Source organism: Diabrotica virgifera, chromosome 10 (assembly GCF_917563875.1).
Source record: "Diabrotica virgifera virgifera chromosome 10, PGI_DIABVI_V3a".
NCBI classification, from domain to species: Eukaryota; Metazoa; Arthropoda; class Insecta; order Coleoptera; family Chrysomelidae; genus Diabrotica; species Diabrotica virgifera.
Window position 1 is genome coordinate 83,764,935 of NC_065452.1, and position 24,143 is coordinate 83,789,077.

Sequence of the window (24,143 nt, forward strand, 5' to 3'; positions counted from 1 at the left end):
TAATTGTGTTAAGGTTTTTTGTATACCATGCTTTCAGGTTAGCAAGCCAGGATATGCTTCTTCATCCTGGGGCCCTTTTTCGTCAATTTTACCTTGTAAAATAATTGGCGTATTGCATGTAATTATTAGGAAATGGCTATTATCCCAGTGGACGTATTATAAAGTTATTATATTGAAGTGTTTGATCTTTTTTTACTATTGAGGAGATTGATGGACTCAAAATTAAACAGCTTGAACGTCATACTGACTATTACTAATATAAAGATAAATATAGAACGGTAATAAATAAATTAAAAACAAAACAAAAAAAATAGACAGTAATCTCTAAAATAAACAAATAAGTTTCCGTTCAACAGAACTATATTCAGACTCAGGCAGTATAATGGGAATTTGTAGGTTAAAAATAAATTATTACTTGTCTCATTAGCTTATAAATAAATAATTACCCGAAGTAATCAAATCAGAGAGCAACAGTTAGTCGTTCTAACAATTATGTTTGAAAATTTAAAATTCCAATGAAATGGGCAAAGATTAGTCTTTAGTTATGTACACATACTATTGTACAAAGTTTAACTAACATGAAAAATAATTTTTCCACCTACCTCTACCGAAAGTATACTTTTCCTGACCTGATTGTAGGGAGCGAAGTGGTACTTTTCCTCCCTAGGGAGTAAAATTACTTTTTTTAACTAGGGAGTAAAAGTAAAAGTGACATCATGGTATGTCGTTGATGAAATAACTTATTGACGCCCTTTACAATATTCTATTATATATTATTACGTAAGTATCTATACATTTATTCGTTTATTTGTACCCTGTATTTTGCAGAATGGAAAAAACAGTAAATTGTTATTTTGGTTTAAGAATGTTTATATTAATAATTTGACGTATATTTGACAGTTGAACGTTCTACTGTACCTACTTGTTAGTTTTAGTTCTCTAATAACTTTTGTTAGTTAGTTACATAAATAAATTATTTAAAAATACTAAAATGACTTGTTATTTGAGGAAGGTGGAAAAATCATATGTATAACATGGGAGTAAAGTGCCTTTTCCTCCCTTGAATGATTACTGCCCTCCGCTACGCGTCGGGCAACTTCAAACTCGGGAGGAAAAGTAGCACTTTCCTCCCTTGTTATCCAAATAGATATTTTTAGCGCCAATGTCACTGAAAATGATTACGTCAAAATTATTAATAAATAATGTATCAAACACATGCCATATCGCTTATCCTTGTTTATCTTATTGAGGTTTCTATGGACAACCGGCTTCATTTTGCGATACTAGGAGTAAAAAAAAGAGCTAGTTTAAAAAGTAATTCGTGAATACTTTCATGCATGTTTAAAGATCCGTTGGAACATCTTTATAAAGATATATTATGTCTTATAATATACATTATTATGGATAAAGAAATAATTTGTAAGTGCTCACCTGGAAGTGTAAGTAAGTTTGACATTGCTACAGAACTGATATGAGCGTTCTAGAGTCTGATCCATGTTTTCACAAAAACTTTGAAGAGATACACAACAATTCAATGATAATTCAGAATCTTCGAATTGGATATAAAATCTGAGGTAGATGAATGATTTTCCACCATTCACAACCCTATCACCTCCCTTTATGTGTGGTCCAAGGTGAACAAATCGTATTAAAGGCCACATGATCATATAGCATGAAATTTACACTACAAGAATTAACCGATATTTTTTAGTAGAGCAGTCACTTTTGTGCATCTTTACACAAGTGAAGGAGTCCTTTCACTCCTCCTGGAGTGCTTCCACGTCCTACCGGTGTCCATTCACGACGATTACGATTTATTTCGTAAATACGGCGAAACGGACTGAATCAACATAAATTCTTTAAATCACTGTACGTATTCTAAATTACACTCACACAATTAACAATGTAAATATCGGTATGGACAAAATGGCAATTTAAAATGTTTATGTCAAATTTGACAATTTTGCACCGATGTATCCGCAAACTACAATCCCTCGTAACCGGTTATACGAGAAGCGCATACTAACTAATATAATATCAATATGCCTTCTATTCCACAGTCTACTGTGAATATAATGGTTTTATGAATTTTTCACCGAATTCTAATAATAACTTTAGACTCCAGATTATTTCATATTTAATATTTAGAGTCTTATATTTTATTTATACGCACAACTGGCCATTAAGACCTATCTTAGGGCACTATAGGGCATTTTTATAAAACATAATCTTAAGATTAACTAATTACAATTATTTTAAACAAAACTCAAACTTAGTATAATATATGTTATAGTCAAAGCCCGAATTACAGGCACTCCTAGGTTTGACTAGCCAATCCTCAGATCTGACTGACGGTCTTAGGGAAAGTCCGAAATAAATTACAGTTTCGGCCTTTGACTAGTCAGGAGTCAGGAGTTGGTCAGGAAAAGGTCGAAATTTAATTTTATGAAATCGGGGTTTGACTAGTCAAACCCCGATCAGCTATTAAAATGTCGTAATTTGTTAGAGTAGATTTAATAAAACGTCATTTTTTAAATTTAATGTTTATTATTTTTATATTGTAGTAATTAAAATAAAAAATTAGTGTTTATTCTCACATTTCGAGGCATTATGGCATTTATAGCTACACAATACGTTAGACCTTTTACACTGACATAATTTTGAAGAGCATTTCTTATTCTTATTGCAGTAGCATTTTATAAAGCCTTGTCATCCAAATTTAGAATCTTTTAAACTAATTTCTCTTAGAGACAGCTTAACGTCTGGAACATCTTCGAAATTAAGAAAATTCTCTTTGCATTCTCTTATTTGATTTATTGAAAAAAGTGTGTTTATTGTTCCGTATTTCGTACCAACTCTATATAGACCGTCAATTGTTTTATCTTGTATGATACCCAAAATATTTCCATATTTCCAATAATTCTTCTTCTTTTAATGAAACTTTATTTGAGCTGTTAATATTGTGAGGTAGGAAATTTTGTGTTGTACGTTTCCTACTCTGAATCTATCAAAATGCGTCTAAAGCAGGCCGCGCACCGAATCGGCATCGAGCGATCGGCTCGGCTAAGAGCAATCGGCAGATTTTGCTATACATGGAAATAAATGAGCCACCGCGCACCGCTTACGAACGTTCGACTCGGAACGGTCAGATCGCTTCGGCTTCGGCGGAGAATGATAGCAAAGAATACTCCATCCAACAAGAATCGAAAGCACCTGTCGGCTCCTTTGATATTCAGGGGGGAGAAATATCGGTCGGAGAATGGTAGAATACTACTTCACACTACACTAAGAAAAGTAATGAGGAATTCGTTCAAAACCGTAGGAAATTTGAGTTACACTGAGAAACAACCCTAATAGCACACGACGTCCTTTGGACGTCCAAAATAGGTCCATTTTTGGTCCTTACGTCCATGGACTATAAACGGACGTCCTTTGGACGTCCCATTTTGGACGTCCTTCGGAAGGAATAAATATGGACGTCCTTTGGACGTTCGACGTTGGACGTCCTTCGGACGGAATAAATATGGACGTCCTTTGGACGTCCGACGTTGAACGTCCTTTGGACGTCCATACTGGACGAAATACGGACGTTTTATGAACGCGTATATATTATATTGGACACATTATACCAATTACGGGATCAAATAGCAAAATAATTCAATAAAATATTAACTTACGCGTTAACTTTACGTTAATGAAATACAGTCAAACCTGTCAGTAACGGCCACTAAAATGAAAGAACTATTGGCCGATATAGAAAGGTGGCCGTTATTGCCAGTTTTTGTAGTCTAGATATACAGTAAAACTTGTGTTACTGGCCACCTGATAAAATCGGCCACCTGTACTAACGGCCAGTTTAAATATTCCCCAAACCAATTATATCTAGACTACAAAAACTGGCAATACCGGTCACCTTTCTATATCGGCCAATAGCTTTTTAGTTTAAATCGAAAAGATTAAATCTTAATTCAAAATTGTATATACAATTATTACAATTATAAACAAACTATATAGGTACCTAGTTTAATATCCAAAAAATGTTTTTGATTTTATGTAATGTAATGAAAATCTTATTTGTAAATTATTGGTTACAATGTTTAACAATAGGAAATATTCAAGAATAAATAAAATAAAAGTTTAATCCTAACAACACAAAACATTCCAGGAATGTACGTACTACCGTTCTATTCCTTGAACATCTATCTGATTAAATTATGGGTGGAAAGTTACCACAAGATATTCTATGAACATAGTACAATGTCTTCCTGGAGGGGTAAAATTTTCCATTACAAGATTTTAAGAGAGGCCATTTATTGTACTGTTCAATTTGCGTTCATTTTCAAATTTGCCGCGCGAGTATCTATGTAGCGTCTCGTGGTCATTGGTCATCACATCACATTTCATTTTCATAACATAACCGATAACCTAGAAATTTAGTAAAAAAGTAAAAATTTTGATTGGAAAAAAATGCATCGATAAGGGGGTGTGGGAAATGGAAATTAGTGGCTTTTTTGCTGTACTGTCTGCTAGTTTTTGCTCTGGGCACTGGCTAGATCTCTTGTTTAAACAATTTTGTAAGTATTATAAAATCCGTTTTCAATTTTCTTTATTCTTTATGAAACGAATCATTTATACATGCATATTATTACCTGTAAATAGGTACCTATTTCTTTTGATTTTTAATTGTAAAGAATAGAAAAATTACCGTTCATTTTAATTTTTTTTAGAATCAGCTGAAAGTGGCCTACAAAAAAAAACCAAGAAGGAAATGTATAGCCTTGTGGCTATGAAAGGCAAAAGAGAGATATAAAAAGTGTATTGGCTAGTTGGAAGAAAGTCCACATTGTCCATGCATAATAAGTTATTACATTATCAACAAATATCAAGAAGATAGCAGGGTCACGAGCATCAACTTCATGAGTTCAAGAATATCGAGGAAATCCAGCTCCTCGATACTACTGGGCAAACTAGAAGATTGAAGAGGACAAATCCTTTTGAACTAGTTTGAGTGATAGGTGATAGTGAAAAACGGAGCATAGTGCTTGTGTGCTGTGCCTGTGTATGTTAGAATAGTGCACGATCTTGTTAGATTAGATAAGAGACGCTATGGGGTAAGCTCTTCATTTTAAGAAACAGTAGTAATTTAGGCTAAATTAAAATTGCTCATTGGTCAGTTATGACCAGATTGTTTTTTTATGTTTGGCAAAAAGGACTTAAGTCAGAATTGCACATTGATAATGTTTTGATGATTTCTGGACCAGAAAAAAACTGTTGTAGATGTAAACTGTATGTACAGTAGAATCTACTACAGTACTGTAGAAATCATCAAAACATTATCGATGTGCAATTCTGACTTAAGCCCTTTTTCCCAAACATCAGAGAATTGTAATGTACAATAATTCTCCTATCTGCTTTTTCATGAATTTTGTAGGAGACGAAAAACCATTTTTAGGATCATCTGCTTTCACATGTTTTGTAGTAAATAGATAGTTGAATTTACTACAAAACATGTCAAAAAATATATGAAAACAGGAGGTGACTATAAAAAAAGTTTTTAGTCTCTCTTACAAAACTCATGAAAAAACAAATCGGAGGTATGTCACATCAGTGACTAAGAATGTCTAAAAAATATACTTTGATGTCCCAAGAACCAAATATAACCTACAGTCCATCTAATTTACTTACTGTTGCACGTCATTATCTACGCCAGAGATCTAAGTTGACATAGTTGCCAAAGTATAAAAAGATCCTGAATCCATTTTAAATCAAATATGTCACATAATTATTGTAAACGTGGATTATACAACAAAACAAATTAATATTCAATGTAAATAAGTAAAAACTTAAGAAATAGAGAACAAGAATTAAGTTATAATCTTTTAAGATTTGCAGTGCAAGAGTTTTTGCACTGCATTGTTAATAATTAAAAAACGGCTCCGAACTCTTGGCAAAAAGCCGGTAGGTTTCTTTGTATAAGTATGTCTACAATAACAACTAAAAAAGTTGTCAGATACCTCGATTATTCCAAGTCGTTATAAAATTAGGTGAAATTTATATTTTTATAGTAGAGGATCTTTTTATAGTAAAGTAAATAATAAAAACAGTAAATATAATAAATAAAACAGATACTTATAGTAAAGAATATAAACAAATATGAAGTGTCATCACCGTAACTGTCAAATAAATGTTACCAATTTATTCTAAAATGTCACCTTCGTTCGATTACAGTTACAGTGTGATCCGAACAAATCTGCTTCATAAAAACGCTTTATAATCCATTTATACAAATTAAATGAAACATATTATTGTGTATTTCTTTAGGTTAACATTAATAGAAATCTTCAAATATTATTTCTACGCGTATATAATAAAATATGTCTAGTGGCTGTAATTCCAGTGTACTCGGCAAAGTGATTCTAAAAAAGAACACGCCTACCGCCTAAATATTTCGTGTTGGTATCATGCAACCTCACAGGCTACGACGCGGATGACGCGCAACAGTTAGTAAATTAGACGAAGTATGTAGATATATACAGGGTGTAACAAAAATACAGGTCATAAATTTAATCACATATTCTGGGACCAAAAATAGTTTGATTGGACCTAACTTACCTTAGTACAAATGTGCACACAAGAAAAGTTACAGCCCTTTGAAGTTATATATATATATATATATATATATAATAGAACCAAGGGTCTTAGAGGCCCATGGCTTGAAAAGTTTGTTTTTTTTTCTTCATTTTCACGTTTCTTTATGTACTGAGATCTTCTCTGGCTTGATATGTGATTTTTCTCCATTCCTTCCTGTTATTCATTTTTCTTTTCTGACCCTGTAGCACCATTCTTTCCAAATCTTTTTCGACCTCTTGCTTCCATCTATTTTTCGGCCTTCCTCTTCTCTTTCTTGAAGCTGTAGTGTAGTTTAGTACCATTTTTGGAGTCCTCGTGTTTGGCATCCTTTCAATGTGACCTCGCCATCTAAGTCTCTGTGCCTTTATCATTCATTTGAAGTTACAAGATGAAGTGATTTTTTCCAATATATCGAAAACTATTAGAGATTTTTTATTGAAAATGGACATGTGGCATTATTATGGCAGCAGTATCTTACGAAAAAACTATAGTAAAATTTGGACACCCCATAAAAATTTTATGGGGGTTTTGTTCCTTTAAACCCCCCCAAACTTTTGTGCACGTTTCAATTTAATTATTATTGTAGTACCATTTAAACACAACGTTTTAAAAACTTTTTTGCCTCTTATTGCTTTTTCGAAAAGTCAATTTTTATCGAAATATTTTGAATATTTGTCAAATCCACCACATATTTGTATATGGTTAAGTACGATTATGGAGACTTGGTAATAATATGCAGACTTATTTATGCTTTACATTTTTAGGGATATTTTGAACCATATTAAAAAAGAAGCCAGATCTCGATAAAATGTGCCTTATCGAAAAAATACAAAGAGGCAAAAAAGTTTTAAAAACATTCTGTTTAACTAATGGTACCTCAGTAATAGTTTAATTGGAACGTACACAAACATTTGGGGGGTTTAAAGGAACAAAACCCCCATAAAATTTTTATGTAGACATGTTAAAAAAGAAGTCGCAACTCGATAAAAACTGCCTTATCTGAAAAATACTAAGAAACAAAAATATTGAATTTAACTAATGGTACCACAATAATAAAATTGAATTGGAACATACACAAAAGTTTGGGAGGATCTAAGGGATCAAAACCCCCATAAAATTTTTATGGGGTGCACAAATTTCACCATAATTTTTCTTTAAGATATTCCTGCCATAATACTGCCACATGTCCATTTTCAATAAAAAATCGCTAATAGTTTTCGATATAATCGAAAAAATCGATTTTCATTTTGTAATTTCAAAGGGCTGTAACTTTTTTTATGTGCATATTTGTACTAAGGTAAGTTAGGTTCATTCAAACTATTTTTGGTCCCAGAATATGTGATTTAATTTATGACGTGTATTTTTGTTACACCCTGTATATACAGCCGATTACGCACCACCTTAAAAATTGGGCATTTTTGATGTCTCGGATTTCCTAAACCTGTTGTTGCATCTAAGTGATTTTTTTATAATATTCTAGCCTAGGCCCTAGGCTATAGGTTAAGTACCTCCTTATGCTTGTCATGCACGGGGAGCTATACTGTAATATATATTATATCACATCGCACTCTATAGTAATGAGTGAGCCTGCACATATGGAACCATTTGTTTTCTGTCTGCAGGCTCACTCATTACTATAGAGAGCGATATGATATAATGTACATATATTACAGCATAGCTCCCTGTGCATGACAAGCTTAAGGAGGTAACCTATTCGCGGTGTGCAAGTACTTGGAAGGGAAACGAGAAACGACCGTGCGCGAGTCGCGGAGAAATATTGCAACTATCTTAAATAATTCATATTGTCAATTGAAATTGTCAAATTGACGTATATTTAATACCTTCTGTCATTGAAGCAGAAAAATTATATATTGCTCCACAATACTGATATGATATGCAATTATTATATAAAGGTAAATTTAATTAATTGTATTTTGCTTGCAGTACTGCATTTTAATAACTAATTTTATTTACTACATACAATTGTTTATGTTTGCATAACATAACCTGCATCTTATTTTTTCTTCTTATTATTTTTTTGGACTATGGCCTTGACAATTATCCAGCAACCAGGACTAATATAATTGGCCAATATAATTAAAAGTGCGAATAAAAGTACAGAGCGTAGAAATAGAGGTCGCTTTGCCGAACTTGCACGGTCCCAATAGCCTAGGCTATATTATAAAAAAATCACTTAGATGAAACAACAGGTTTAGGAAATACGAGACATAAAAAATACCCCATATTTAAGGTGGTGCGTTAATTTCTTGGAGAAGTGTATTGTAATTTAATGTAAATAATGTAATATCCAATAATTGTAATTTAATATAAGATGTAATATAAGTTCCTTAAAAAATATATTTTTTATTTCCCACGACATTAGATGGATGTTCGGCAGCAAGACATTGGACCAAACTGGGACGTCCTATGAAGGCCCAATTGACGTCCACCGAACGTCCCTTCAGATGTTAAGTGGACCTCCATTGGGCGTTTGGTAACGTGGCATTTGGACCAAAATTGGACGTCCTGTTAAGGTCCAATTCACGTCCCCTAGAACGTCCGGTTAAGGTCCAATTTACTTCCGATTAAGGTCCAATTTACGTCCGATTAAGGTCCCATTTACGTCCGATTAAGGTCCAATTTACGTCCTATTAAGGTCCAATTTACGTCCGATTAAGGTCCAATTTACGTCCGATTAAGGTCCAATTTACGTCCGATTAAGGTCCAATTTACGTCCGATTAAGGTCCCATTTACGTCCGATTAAGGTCCAATTTACGTCCTATTAAAGTCCAATTTACGTCCGGTTAAGGTCCAATTTACGCCCGATTAAGGTCCCATTTACGTCCCATTAAGGTCCAATTTAGGTCCTATTAAGGTCCAATTTACGTCCGATTAAGGTCCAATTTACGTCCGATTAAGGTCCAATTTATGTCCGATTAAGGTCCAATTTACGTCCGATTAAGTTCCAATTTATGTCCGATTAAGGTCCAATTTACGTCCGATTAAGGTCCAATTTACGTCCCCTAGAACGTCCGATCAAGGTCCAAATTACGTCCGATTAAGGTCCAATATACGTCCCCTCGGACCTTAGATGGACGTCCAATGGACGTTCGGTATCGCGACATTTGGACCAAAATAGGATGTATAAAGGACGTTCCTCGGACGAAAACGGACGTCCAATGGATGTCCCTAAAGTCCGTGAAGGACGTCCAATGGACGTCCATTGGACGTCCTTGTGCTATTAGGGAAAGTATTAATTAAAACTATAGTGTTTTTAAGTTGATCTATTTAATATGAATTGTATTTTTTTCTGTAAAATTTAATATAACGCATATATCAATTTTGTACCGATAAGTAAAAAGGTCTTAAATTAAAAATATCGATTTTGACTAAGTTTTGTATCAAGGCGCAAAATGTCGCCTGTCAAAACTTTCAATGTGTTTTAAATGTATTTATTTTTTTTTCGAATCCTCAGAAAACCAATAAATATTTTTGAAAAAATTTAATCAAAGATTACATTATTACTGATGGCCGAAAGTCCCTAAAAACTTCTGTTTTTATCAGTTACAGGGGTGAAAATAAAAGAGAAAATTTATTATGATTTTTAATTGCAAATACAGTAGGAATAATGAAAGATTACTCTTGAATCAACATCTAAAACACGCTGTATTTTCCTGTAACCGTGCCACAAAAAAAAATTGGCCAGAGCAAGAACATGTAATAATTATATAAACTACTGTTCTTTTAATAATGGTACTGGTTCATTACTTTCTGGAACATAGAAAATATTTGTTTAATAAGATCGCTCATGGGTAATCTTTCTAATTTCCGAATGTATTTTATTCAAAAGGAACTTTTTATTTATTCTAAGGGACTTTCGGTCCTCGGTAATAACGTGATCTTTCATTCTGCGTTTAAATTTTTTAAAAATCCTTAGAGTTTTCTCATGATTCGAAAAAATAATACATTTAAAATTTTGACAGACGACATTTTGCGTATTTCCCATTAAAAAAGCGATTTTTAGTGCTTAGTTGAATTTATAATAGTTTCAAAATAAACATGAACATTTCTATCGAGCATTATTTTTTATCGATTTATGTAACGTACTAAAAATTTCAACGAAGCATCCATCGCGTTATATCAGTTTTTTAGAGTACAAAACTTAGTCAAAATCGATATTTTTGACCAAGACCTTTTTACTTTTCAGTACAGAATTATACTTTCGGAATTTCTATTAAGTTCTCCTAGTTTGATGACTTTTCTGTTTCCTTTTGAGGAATTTCTTTGAATGTGAATATCTATTGACCTCTAATACCACGATATTTTCACTGCACGAGGAAACTCCAAATTTTCCGTTTAACCTGCATTAGCTCTAATTGTTACCACCTCATACATGTCTTGCACCATTCTCACATATTCAGTCTGCACTCCTTTCCTACTTATAGGGCAGTCAATGAAAGCAAGAACAGGTTATTACCTCCGAATTATATCCTACTGCATGGATTTTAATGAAATTTCAGGAATAGCCTGAAAATATCTCCTTATTTAAAGTCTACCCTATGCCGATGTGTGTTTTTGTCTTTCCCACCGGGGACGGTTCCCACCCCTTTTTGGGGGTGGAAAATTTTTTGGTTAAATAACTACGGAAGTTGCTAGAAAACCCAATTCTAAGCAAAAACTGATCTAGAATTTTTTTTCGAAAACTCAATACTTTTTGAGTTATTCGTGGTTGAAAATTGGCCATTTTCATTGAAATATAACACCTTTTTGAACGGTTTTTTGCGAATACCTTAAAAACAGTGCATCTAACTAAAAAAATTATATAAAACATTTTTGTAGCTCGTAAAATAACAAAGAAATTCGTTCCTTCTTCAATCTTCTAGTTATAACACAAAAAGAGATATGGTAGGTAAAATGAGTTTGTTTTTTTGGTGCATGCTCAAAGCAGTGTATTCAACTTGAAATAACAAAGAAACGGTCGATTTTATGTATATAATGCTACCAACACCTTTTATTGTGCTTGAAAAGTTCTTTGAAATAAGCAATATTAAATGTCGATTACATTCAAACTAAGCGAGATATGCTGCAAAAAATTGATGACTAACGAATTGTAAGAAAAAAATTGAAAAGTATATTTAACCCCTCACCCACAAGAATTTAAATTCATCGTTTTCCTTCTACAATACATTGTACTACAGTGTCATTTTTATGTTCAAAAAGTTGAGCGGGTTTAAAATGAATGGTTTTTGAAAAAAAAAATAAATCAAAGTATAGAGCACATATTTAAATTTTCTTAAAAATCTTTTTCTCCATATAACTTGAAAATGATAAGAGATACTTTTATAAAAAATAAAATAAAAATGTTTATCTAGAAGAAACCTTCATTTTTGTATGGCATCTCTTATCATTTTCGAGTTACATGGAGAAAAAGGAAGATTTTTAAGAAAATTTAAAAATGCGCTCAATAATTTGATCTTATTTGTTTCAAAAACCATTCATTTTAAACCCGCCCAACTTTTTGAACATAAAAAACACTATAGTTAAATGTATTGTGAAAGGAAAACTATGCATTTAAATTCTTGTGGATGAGGGGTTAAATATACTTCTCATTTTTTTCTTAGATACGTTAGTCATCAAATTTTTTACAGTTTAACTAGCATAGTTTGTATGTAATCGACATTTAATATTGCTTATTTTAAAGGTCTTTTCAAGCACAATAAAAGTTATTGGAAGCATTATACACCTAAAATCGACCGTTTCTCTGTTATTTCAAGTTAAATACACTGATTTGAGCATGCACCAAGAAAACAAGTTTTTTTCACTTACCATATCTCTTTTTGTGTTATAACTAGAAGATTCATAAAGGAAAGAATCTCTTTGTTATTTTATGAGCTACAAAAATGTTTTATATAATTTTTTTTAGTTAGATGCATAGTTTTTATGGTATTCGCAAAAGACCGTTTGAAAAGGTGTTATGTTTCAATGAAAATGGTCAATTTTTAACCAGGAATAACTCAAAAAGTATTGAGTTTTCGAAAAAAAATTATAGAAAATTTTTTGCATAAATTCAAAATGACTTAGTTCTAGCCCCTACACTTTCGTGTAGGTTTTGTTAGAACTCATCATAAATGTACAATAATGAAAACAAGTTATTTTGAATTGGGTGCTATAAAAAAATAAGACAAATGGTCTGAACAAAATATAGCAAATGTTTACTGGAAATGACTACAATTGCAAACGAAATGAAACACTAAATAGTTTAATATGTTTTTATTTTTTATTAAATATCTGGGAAATCAAAGGAGGGGACGTCCTTATTGGTAAAATGGCGAAGGTAAAACCCCTCTAAACCTCGCCGAAGACGTAGTACATCCAGATAAAAATACAACTCTGATATAAAAGTCTATAAATAACATGACTTTAAAATTCAGAAATAGCCTAAGTATGCATACATATTACTAATATTGCTAATCAAGTAAAATCTAGAATAATGTTAAATTAACTAACGTTCTTGTAAAGCCTATACAACTATAATAAAAATTCAATACAGATACAGAAGACAAAATACTTGTGAGCTAAAAAAATGTTCAAATTTAATGATTACTCAATTTCTTTCTTTATTTGAAAATACTCCTGCTTTTCCATTTTTCGCTTCTTTGTAATTTTCTGAAATTTTTCCATAATTCCTTGAAACTCACTCGTAAATTTGATAAAATCTTGGTCGTCTAATTCGTCCACCGCATTAATGATGTTTTCACTTTGAAGACTTCGTTTGGTGTTTTCCTGAATCAAATTATCTTTTCTACCTTCCCTCTGACAAACTCATTACTTTCCTCCTCATGCCTTGATTTGATAATTGAAGTTTCTCCAAACACCTTGCAGCATCATCTAAAACAGAATTAGTACCCACATGCTACTCATACATTCTTACCAAGTGCACATGCTTACACAAGGTATTCCTCACCAAATATTCATCACAACTGCACTGGTAACGGAGAATACAAATTTTACAAACTCTACAAAACAATGTCTAACACTCACTTTCACATACTTTTCTTAAACCTACATTATATAATTCATTCGGATCCACAAAGGATTTTACCTGAAACTGCCCATATACCTTCACATTCTTCTTAATCAGTTCTTCCATTTTGTATTTCATCGATTCTTACCGTTGCAAGAGTTGAAGAATTCCTTTATAGGATAATGCTACTCATTTAGCTACGTTAAATGGACCACATTTAAGCTGAAACATAAAACCAGAAAAGGGAAAATTTTAGATACAATATGTAAAAAACAAAACGGCACAAAACAAGAATTGGAAGGAACGGTTTAAAAAAATGTGTGAAAAATTTCTTAATAAATTGTAAAATCTCAAGCACCGTTGCAGAAAAAAGTAACAAAGTCCAGAAGATATTCAAAGGAATACAAATAATTCGCTCTCACATTATACTTTTTTGAAACCAAAGTTTAAAACTTTTTGAAAAAAATTATTTATTTTCCAGCTAAACGTTGTTTGAAAAAAAAATGACTGGAACAATTATTATTTGTAAACCTGGATTAATCCAGACCTCTGTATTTAATGCTATCCAGTTAAAAGGTAAGACTATGTCAGAATAATTGGATAAAAATTGTGTTATATGCATTGATAAAGCTGCGCTCAAGTCAAATCTTTATTTTCATTAGGGTCATGATGAAACTGTAAAAACTGTGTGAAAATGATTCCAAGACATAGGGGGAAAGAAAAAAATAAATGAATGAAAGTAAAGATGATTCAGATTTGATTACAGAACATATTACAAAACAGAACAGAACAAATTTGATTCAGAAAAAAATAAGTCTTTAGTTGCATAAAACGTTGCCATTATTATGGCAAGAGGATTGTTTCAGAATTGAAAACAGCCAATTGCTTATTTTTTTAAATACAATCTTTGACGCCAACAACTTCACCAAATTATCAGAATCTGGGTTACATGTTGAAGGTCTTCTAACTGATTGATGATCAAATTTTATAAAGCTTTCCAGACCGTTAAATGTCAATGCTCAAGCTTATTTACTTTTTTTGATACTCCACATTTACAAAAAACAACTAGAAATATGAAAATGATAATAAATAAATGATAATATGAACACCTCCTACTTTTTGGAGGTTTACTTTTTAATAATGCTTGAGCTTTTACTATTTGTGCTAAAGGCTTGTTTAATAGTTTGTCACACATTTGATTAAATTTATTTAAATAAATGTTATCATTTTCCTTCTTCTTCTTGGGGGATTTGCATTTCCTAATATTTTTTTGTAAAGTTTTTATTTTTATTCGTAATTTTACTTTCCTTGGTGAGCTACTAGATAATTTGGGGGGAGTTTGAGTTGAAACTGTGTGTGCTGGAGTATGGGGTCTGGTAGATACTTCGGTATTGACATCAACATCTGAAATAATAAAGTATATTTAATAACCAAATAAAGCTTGTCACACACAGGGTATGCATATATATAATATACTACATATATTATACATATATTATAGATTTATTCTCGCAGCATCCCCTGAATGTATCCTGAACTTACCCAGGATATGTTCGGGAATGTTGCACGAATACATATATAATATAGTTTAGCTCCCCGTGCGTGACAGGCTTAACACACACATTCAAAGCAGATATAGGTGTTCCATTTTATCTTTGCACAAATGTCATGATTCGTTTGCACATAAGTTAAACCAAAACATTAAGTGAAATGTATGTAGATATGTAATATCATTGATATGTACTGTCAATATAATAATTAAAGGGTTAGGTGAACAACTGGTCAAAGACTACTTTTGTCGAAATTAAGTTTATGACATTGTTTGCCTTCAAAAATACCTTCGCACAGTTTGGAGCATAAAATGTACATGTAGTGTGTAAGAAATTCAATGTTAAACAACATGAACGGTTATTGACAAAATGAATGAACAAATGCACTGATATCAATGTCACTAAAAATGATAAACGTCAAAATTCATAGTAAACAAGGTATCAAAGACAAGGTATGCCATATTGTTTATCTTTGTTTAACTTATTGTGGTTTCTATCGACAAGCAGTTTAATTTTGCTACACTAGTTTCTGTGAGTAAAATGGTGACCTAGTATAATAAGTAATTAGTGAATAATTTCATGCATGTGCAAAGATATAATTGAAGAACTATATGTTAAAGATACTATTGTTTGTTTTTTAACGAAGATGAGTGAATCAAGTTTACCGCCCCGTAATGCTTGTTTCTAATTGGTCCAACCGCAGGCGACTTTACTCCACTGTTATTAAATTTTGACACTAATGACATTTATGAAAATTTGTTACTTATGTCATTTTATAGGTTAATTAAATATATCAGCGATTTTTTGTGTTTTCTGCATTATGCCTTTAATTTTTAGATTTTTAGTCTACTTTTATATAAAAACAGTTGTTTTTAGAACTCTTTAGCGATGTGTTAGTATAACATAATATGTATGGATTATCATCGAAAGCCGATATGATCAACGAAAAAAAAAAAGATGAAATTGGTGACTTTCCAGTAACTTTCTTGGGTGTGAATCTGTCTTTTTAGTTTACTCCTCTTGGTTAAAAAATCAACTATAGTAGAAGGAAACTAATATATCTTTAAAAGCATAGGAAGAACACGCATCTCCTGGCTGAGGAACCTTAGAGAATGGTTTAACTGTAGTTCATTACAACTGTTCAGAGCAGCAGTCAACAAAGTGACCACAGCCATTATGATATCCAACCTCCGATAGGAGATGAAACTTTAAGAAGAAGAATATGTTAAGGCTTATTAGTGATTTGTTGAACACGTAATAGAGTTGTAGGAGCAATAAATAAAATTACCTGTTACCAGAGATTCTTCCATCAAAGTATCAGGTATACTATGCATACTATGACTGGCATCAGTTTTGTTGGCAACTGGCTGCATAATATCTATTTCAGTTTTATCTAAAACCACAACATATGTATTACTCAATATGTAACCATAAGATACGTTCTTATAAAATACAAGTTGCAAAATGGTGTCTAAAGGTTGATAAAAGATTATTAAATTTCAAAATTCTAGATCCTGTTTATGTTATGATGAAAAACAACAAACAACTTATACAGTGATGAGTGTGCTAATACCCGGCAGAATAACGCAAAAGATGGAAAACATAATATGTACATTGCGAAGTAAATAGAGATGAAATTAGTACAGGTGGAAATTATCAGTATAAACTTATAAATTAACATTACATTACATAGTTTCCCACCTTTAGTAGTCTGTGAGGGGAGTATTTTATAAAATTCTCCTGTCATAGTGACAGTAGTCATATGCCTTCTATATGGCTAAAGCTGGGAAACTATGTAATGTAATGTTAATTTATACATTTATATTGATAATTTCCACCTCTCTTTACTTCACAATGTATTATGTTTTCCATCTCTTGCATTATTCTGCAGGTTATTAGATCACTTATCACTGTACATATGTATAAGCAGTACATATACAAGCAGATACAGTCAGAAAAGTTAAAAAATACCCATGAACGAACATATAAAACACACTGTATTTTACTGTCACCGTGTCACAAAGAAAATTGTCCAGTGAAAGTACATGTAACAATAATTATTACAAGTACTTGCGCTGGTCAATTTTTTTTGTGACACAGTGACAGGAAAATACAGCGTGTTTTATATGACCGTTCATGGGTATTTTTTCATTTTTTCTACTGTACGTATTTTTATATGACTTTTATGAGGCACTATAATTATTGTGAATAAATAAGCTGTACCTACCTTCAATCTGTGTTTCAAGTCTTATGATCTTTCTTAAGGGTTCATCTGCAGATTGTACATCTTGGTTGTATGGGAATATCGTAGGATGAGCTTGTATAAATAAATTTTTTCTTACGTTTCCCCCCTTCGATATGAAATGTGGTTGAAAATGTTTCTCACACATTCTATAATTTTTGTGCAATTCATTGACATCCTTTGAAAGTAAATCTTCCCTAATTGCAGCTTTTAGCCATAATATTCAGCTCTATAAAAAAATGTATTGAATTAAAATATTAATGTTCAGATAACTTTTGTAGCGCGTTTTAATATCAAATTTGATTTGTTTACCTGCTACGATCTCGTGGTATTGAAAAAAGACTTATTTGTTCCCCAGATCTAGTCTGGCATCCACGAACCACAGAAGAAATTCCACCTTTGCGTGCAGCCATCACAATTATAGTTTATTTTAATAATTTTTAATATTAATATACTTTTTTCAACAATTATAAAATATTATGAAAACGCCAAACAGGAAAATTTACACAAACAAATTGTCACTTGTCACAAACACATGTACATAGATAAACAGCTGTTACCTTGAATGCGAGCAACGATCAAACATCAAACATGGCGCATGGTCATGCGCAAAGAAATTTGGAGCCCGAAATATTCCAAGCTTTCGCTTCTTGTTGGATGGAGTATTCTTTGGTAGTATTTTATGCATTGCAAGGAGCACATGTATAATTTTTAAGAAACGCACTATATGGCTGACGAACTTCTGATAGAAAGTGTGCGGGAATATGTAATATTATAATATGATCCCCAAAATAGATATTATCATGACACCAATAGAAAACAAAACGCTTGGGGTGAGATAACGAAAAAAAAAAACAGGACTGTCCGGTAAATAATAATATTTATTTCACCACATAAATTAATTAATATTAGAATGAAAAATCTGAAATAATATCTGCTCGGGTCGAAATTTTGTTTTTAATAAAAAAAAAGTAATTTTTTAATTAATTAATTATAGTGAGAACATTAGATCGGGCACCCCTTGTTTTTTGTAATTGTAAACATGCTAAATTATATATCCAATAATTTTATCCCATAAACAACAGCTATGTGAAGTTCGACTTTATATCGTTTAGACTAATTTATCTTTGATGAAAATTGGGATACTTACTTTAGAGTGACCGCTAGCCTTTCTTCAGGAGATATTGATTTTCGATAATTTGTAGCCTGCTTTTTAAGGGGTAATAGCTCAACGAGTTCATAAAATTTGGCACTAGACATTCGAAAATATTTAAAAGACTTTTAGTCATCTCCTAGTAGGTCGGGAAACAAATGGTAAAACTCTCCATAAGTTTCTCGCTTTAAATTAATATTGTGAATCCAATATCTTGGTTTTCGTTTGTGTAATTCATCGCACGCTAAGGCACTCATAACATCTCAGAATCTGATGAACTAAAACCCATTTTTAAAAAGACTGAAGTCTATACCACACTGTCGCCGTGCGAAACTGCCGATGCCGAGGCCGCCGAGATGACCGAGCCAGCGCGCTGGTACAGTCCGCCGATCGTAGCGTTCCGAGCCGATCGCTCTATGTCGATTCAGTGTGCTGCCTGCTTAAGTTGAGCGAACGGAGTTTGATAAATATAGCAGGATTTAATATAAACTTAGCTTGGATCCCAGGCCATACTGGCGTAAAGGGGAATACAGAGGCTGATGAATTGGCAAATATAGGCAAGACTTTAAATGTTCCTGCAGACATTAAAATAGATAAATTTGACTTTTTGCCTTTTATTAAACAAAAAATTGTAAATGAGTTTAAAGTTGAATGGACAAACCAGTTTAAAACTAAAGGGAAATGGTATCAACAATGCCAAATTGATTTTTCTATAAACCCTTGGTTCCACAAATTTACATTTGTGGATCGAAGGCACTTGACATCAATTATTAGAATGCGAACGGGCCATTGCCACACACCAGATCATTTGTTTAAAATCAATTATAGTGATACTCCTTTTTGTTAATGTGGACAAATAGGAAGTATAACTCATATGTTACTTGAATGCCCAATTAACAACACAAATCAATTTGACCTGTATCAGGAACTTGTTAATATAGGAAGTCCAACCCCCATTTCAATACAAAATCTCCTGCATAATATTAATGACCAAACCTTAAAAAAGATCAATCAATTTTTAACAATATTTCAAATTAAAATATAATATAGTTTTTTGAAAATCATATCACAATGAATTTAAAGAAGGGAATATGGAAAAATTCAGATCCTTTGAAAAGAGGATACCCTTCCAATTACAGTCTAAATACGAGGGCCGGACAAGTACCTAAGAGGTGGAGGCCATGACACTAAAAGAAGAAGAAGAGTTTGATTATTATTTACACGTCATTTGGTTTGACTAAGTGTTTGAATTTTATTTTAGCACAAACAGATAGAATGAGAATGTCATCGTGAAAGAAGATATTGCAATCGGAGAAAAAACTAATGATCACCATAATACTAACGAAGCCCCTGGACCGTCGTCACTAGGAGAGGAATAAAATAATGGTCAAATAATTCAGATTAAAAAAAACAATATATCCTGTATAAATAAAAGGTATATATAAAAAACCCTCAAAAGGGCCACATCAAATTCACATAACTAGTTTTCGACTGGTTTACCAGTCATCATCAGTGCTTACGTGCAATGTACATGCTTAACCACCAAGATAGTATTACACAAAAATATGTGGGTCAAAACCCAGTAAAAGTAGTCCGTCAAGGAAACATTGGTATAAAATTGGCTAACGACTTATGTAATACCATTAATCTTTGTGACTTATACCAGGTTAATACGATATCTAACCGGCGAAATATTTTTCTTGATTTAATTTTTTCTAGCATTTCTGATATATATTTGTTTCTGTACCTCTGGATCCGTTGTTTGAGGAGGGATTTCATCATACACCTGTCAATTTTGACGTAATTGTTGATTTAAATGAATCTGTTCTTAATTATGAAGAATACTTTTTGACTTTAAAATGGGGATTATGTTGCTTTAAATTATTATTTAGCAGAAGTTGACTGGAATTTATTATTTCTTAACAGAAGCATTAATGACATGGTTAAAGATTTTTATGATATTTTATTTTATTTAATCGAGTTGTTTATACCACAAAAAAAATTTAAAACATCCATTTATCCCAAATGGTTTACATCAGAGTTAAAACATTTAATATATGAGAAGAAAAAAGCACATAAAAAATTTAAGCTGACTGGCGATGATGAGAGCTATCTTCTTTTTTCCGGTCTCAGGGAACAGTGTAAAGAGCTTAGCAAGTATTTACAAAGGCGTTATGTAATAGAAATTGAGGCTAACATTTTTCAAAATTCTAGTTCTTTCTGGAAATACATCAATAATAAACGCAACTCTCATGTTCTACCATCGAGTATGTGCTATGGTAATGAAACTAGTGAAAATGGTTTAGATATTGTTAATTTATTTGCTGGGTTCTTTTCGACTGTCTAATACAAAGAAAAAATAAATCAGGTTCCTGATTTTAAGTACGAAAATAATGTTGATGTTAATACTTATTTAATTAGTGTTAAGGATATTATTGATAAGATACAGAATAATCCGTGGAAACAGACAGCGGGTCCGGATGGCATACCAATGTATTTTATTAAAAAATGTTTATTCACTCTTGCAAAACCTATTCAGTTATTATTCAATATGTCATTAACTTCTTCTACATTTCCTGATTTTTGGAAAGTAAGTTTTTTAAGGCCCATTTTTAAATCTGGTAAAAATAATAATGTTGAAAATTACAGGGCGGTTTGTTTGCAGTCTGAACTACCAAAGTTGCTTGATTTTTTTGTTAACCCGCGAGTAGTCGCGCGGTGAGATAGAATCTCAATTTTTATCCTTTTTCGCGATAACTTGATGAAAATTTTTGCAATTTTGAAAAAATTTCGTAAGTGCCTCGAGGAAGTGTGTAGTAATGCGTAGGATTTTTTTACTTCTTCTTCTTCTCTTTGTGGAATTTATGGCTTTGAGGAGAGCCAATTAGCTTTAACCCGCGAGTAGTCGCGCCGTTAGATAGAATCTCACATTTCATCTTTTTTCGTAATACAGTAAAACCTGTCAGTGACGTCCACTAAAAATGAAAGAACTATTGGCCGATATAGAAAGGTGGCCGCTATTGCGAGGTTTTGTAGTCTACATATAATTGGTTTGGGAAATTTTTAAACTGGCCGTTAGGACAGGTGGCCGATGTTGACAGGTGACCCTTAACACAGGTTTTACCGTACAGTAAAATTTGTCAGTAACGGCCACTAAAAATGAAAGAACTATTGGCCGATATAGAAAGGTGGACAGTATTGCCAGTTTTTGTAGTATACATATAATTGGTTTGGGAAATTTTTAAACTGGCCGTTAGGACAGGTGGTCGATGTTGGCAGGTGGCCGTTAACACAGGTTTTCTTAATAAAATTGTTAGAAATATATATTTTCAATATAAAAAGTAGATAAAAATAGTACAAAATAAAAATTTGTTTTAAATTCGTATTTTGAGATAGAATCTCACACGCGACTATCGACAGAAGTGAGCGCGACTACTCCCGGGTTAATCAGATGTTAACCTACGACTGTAAAAATTTGATTGTCGGTCAACAACATGGTTTCAGTCAGAAAAAGTTACTTGTACAGATCTTATTTTGTATTCAAACTTTATCGTTGATTCTTTGGAATCGGGTAACCAAGTTGACTCCATATATGCTGATTTTGCCAAAGCATTTGACAGGGTGAATAATGATATATTAATTGCTAAACTTCGTGGTTATGGAATTGGAGATGATTTATTGGGTTGGATCAGGAGTTATTTAACAGATCGTTCACAAATAGTGAAATATGGTGATTTTGTTTCTGAAGCCATTAGTGTTACCTCGGGTGTTCCTCAAGGTTCTCACTTAGGCCCACTTCTATTTAATCTTTTTGTGAATGATATATCATCAGTAACTAATAATAGTGAATTTCTGTTGTTTGCTGATGACATAAAAATCTTTAAAGCGATTAAAACTACCTCGGATATGGATGCTCTTCAGTCTGACATAAATAATTTTTCTCGTTGGTGTGACATCAATGCCTTGTATTTGAATCTTAAAGAGTGTTACAAAATTACATTTTCTAGAAATACTAAACATCAGTTAGATAGAACATATATACTTAAGGGCGTATCAGTTACGGAAGTTAATCGAATTAGAGACCTCGGAATTACATTTGATCAGAGACTAATGTTTGATAGGCATATTAATGATATTACGTCGCGGGCTTATAGGATACTCGGCTTTGTTCAGAGGAACTCGCAGGAATTTTCAATATTTACTTTTAAAATTTTGTATTGTTCTCTAGTTCGGTCCATTTTGGAATATTGTAATATTATTTGGTATCCTCATTATAATATGTACATTGATCAGTTAGAACGAGTTCAGAATAAATTCCTAAGAATTTGCAGGTATAAAATGGGTTTTAATAGAACTAACTGTGATTATAATTATATTCTTTGTCAACTTAATATGAAAACTTTGGAAAATAGAGAATCTGCGTGTAAATTGCGTTTTTTGCATAAAATTCTTAATGGTTTTGTTGATTGTCCGGAACTGCTAGAATTAATTGTTTTTAATGTAAATTCTAGAAGAACACGTTCTTCTGACCTATTTAGAATAAAGTTTCATCACACTAATTATGGTAAAAATGAGACAATTACAAGGATGATGAAAACTGCCAATCATTTGCAAGATAGTGTTGATTTGTTTAATCCATCTGTATCCGCATTCAATAATACTTTAAAGAAATTGAGACATTGATGTTAATAATACCTACTTTTGAAATATGTAATGTATGACTACAGTTTATTTGTTAATTATATGTATATATTATAATTTTTTGTAAGGAAAAAGGGTTCGCCCGTTAAATAAATAAATAAATAAATAAATAAATAAATAAATAAATAAATAAATAAATAAATAAATAAATAAATAAAATGCTACCTTAAGCCTGGATGTTTAAAATATTATCTAATTTGCCCTAGGTAACATCTGAGAGCTAGGTATGACTTGTTCACATGTTGGAAGTGAGAAGGCAAGTGACGGCACTTCCAACATGTGAACAAGTCATACCTAGCTCTCAGATGTTACCTAGGGCAAATTAGATAATATTTTAGACATCCAGGCTTAAGGTAGCATTTTATACCAATGTTTCCTTGACGGACTACTTTTACTGGGCTTTGACCCACATATTTTTGTGTAATACTATCTTGGTGGTTAAGCATATTCATTGCACGTAAGCACTGATGATGACTGGTAAAACAGTCGAAAACTAGTTATGTGAATTTGATGTGGCCCTTTTGAGGGTTTTTTATACCTCTTATACAGGATTTATTGTTTTTTGTATCACATGGTATACAGCCAACTACAGGAAAACTTTTTCCTCGTGGAATTCAGATTACTTCTTCAGATGTGGTTTTTTGTATTTGCCAAAAAGAGAGCTCTGACCCACATACGTTCATAATTTGTAATCAGGTGGTACATGTTGTGTGCGCTGACAGCACACTTGGTGCATACTATGAAGGTTTCGAAAGAAAAGTTACATGCATGCGTTGTGCACAGACAGAAAAGATTAAAATAAATAAAGAAAAGGCGATTTAAGGTCTTTATGCCCAGGTTAA

At 32.2% G+C, this 24,143-nt stretch overlaps 1 protein-coding gene across 1 annotated transcript; it reads right to left on the bottom strand.

Moving 5' to 3' along the window:
• Window positions 1-12,886: 12,886 nt before the first annotated feature.
• On the bottom strand, window positions 12,887-18,116 carry LOC114342622 (uncharacterized). The gene is made up of 4 exons (XM_050641555.1): window positions 17,760-18,116; window positions 17,433-17,676; window positions 16,494-16,598; window positions 12,887-15,059 (listed from the first exon to the last, which is right to left on the bottom strand). The coding sequence occupies exons 2-4, from the start codon at window positions 17,593-17,595 to the stop codon at window positions 14,668-14,670; spliced, it is 660 nt and encodes a 219-aa protein (XP_050497512.1). The 5' UTR covers window positions 17,596-17,676; window positions 17,760-18,116; the 3' UTR covers window positions 12,887-14,667.
• Between the last annotated feature and the right edge of the window lie 6,027 nt (window positions 18,117-24,143).

What these genes read in the sequence shown, in the direction of transcription:
- LOC114342622 (XM_050641555.1), bottom strand. Translation starts at nt 17,595, where the DNA reads ATGTGTGAGAAACATTTTCAACCACATTTCATATCGAAGGGGGGAAAC. An exon ending in ACTTGAAACACAGATTGAAG is followed by an intron (nt 16,599 to 17,432) that starts GTAGGTACAGCT and finishes TTGTGGTTTTAG; the next exon opens with ATAAAACTGAAATAGATATT. An exon ending in GGAAGAATCTCTGGTAACAG is followed by an intron (nt 15,060 to 16,493) that starts GTAATTTTATTT and finishes TTATTATTTCAG; the next exon opens with ATGTTGATGTCAATACCGAA.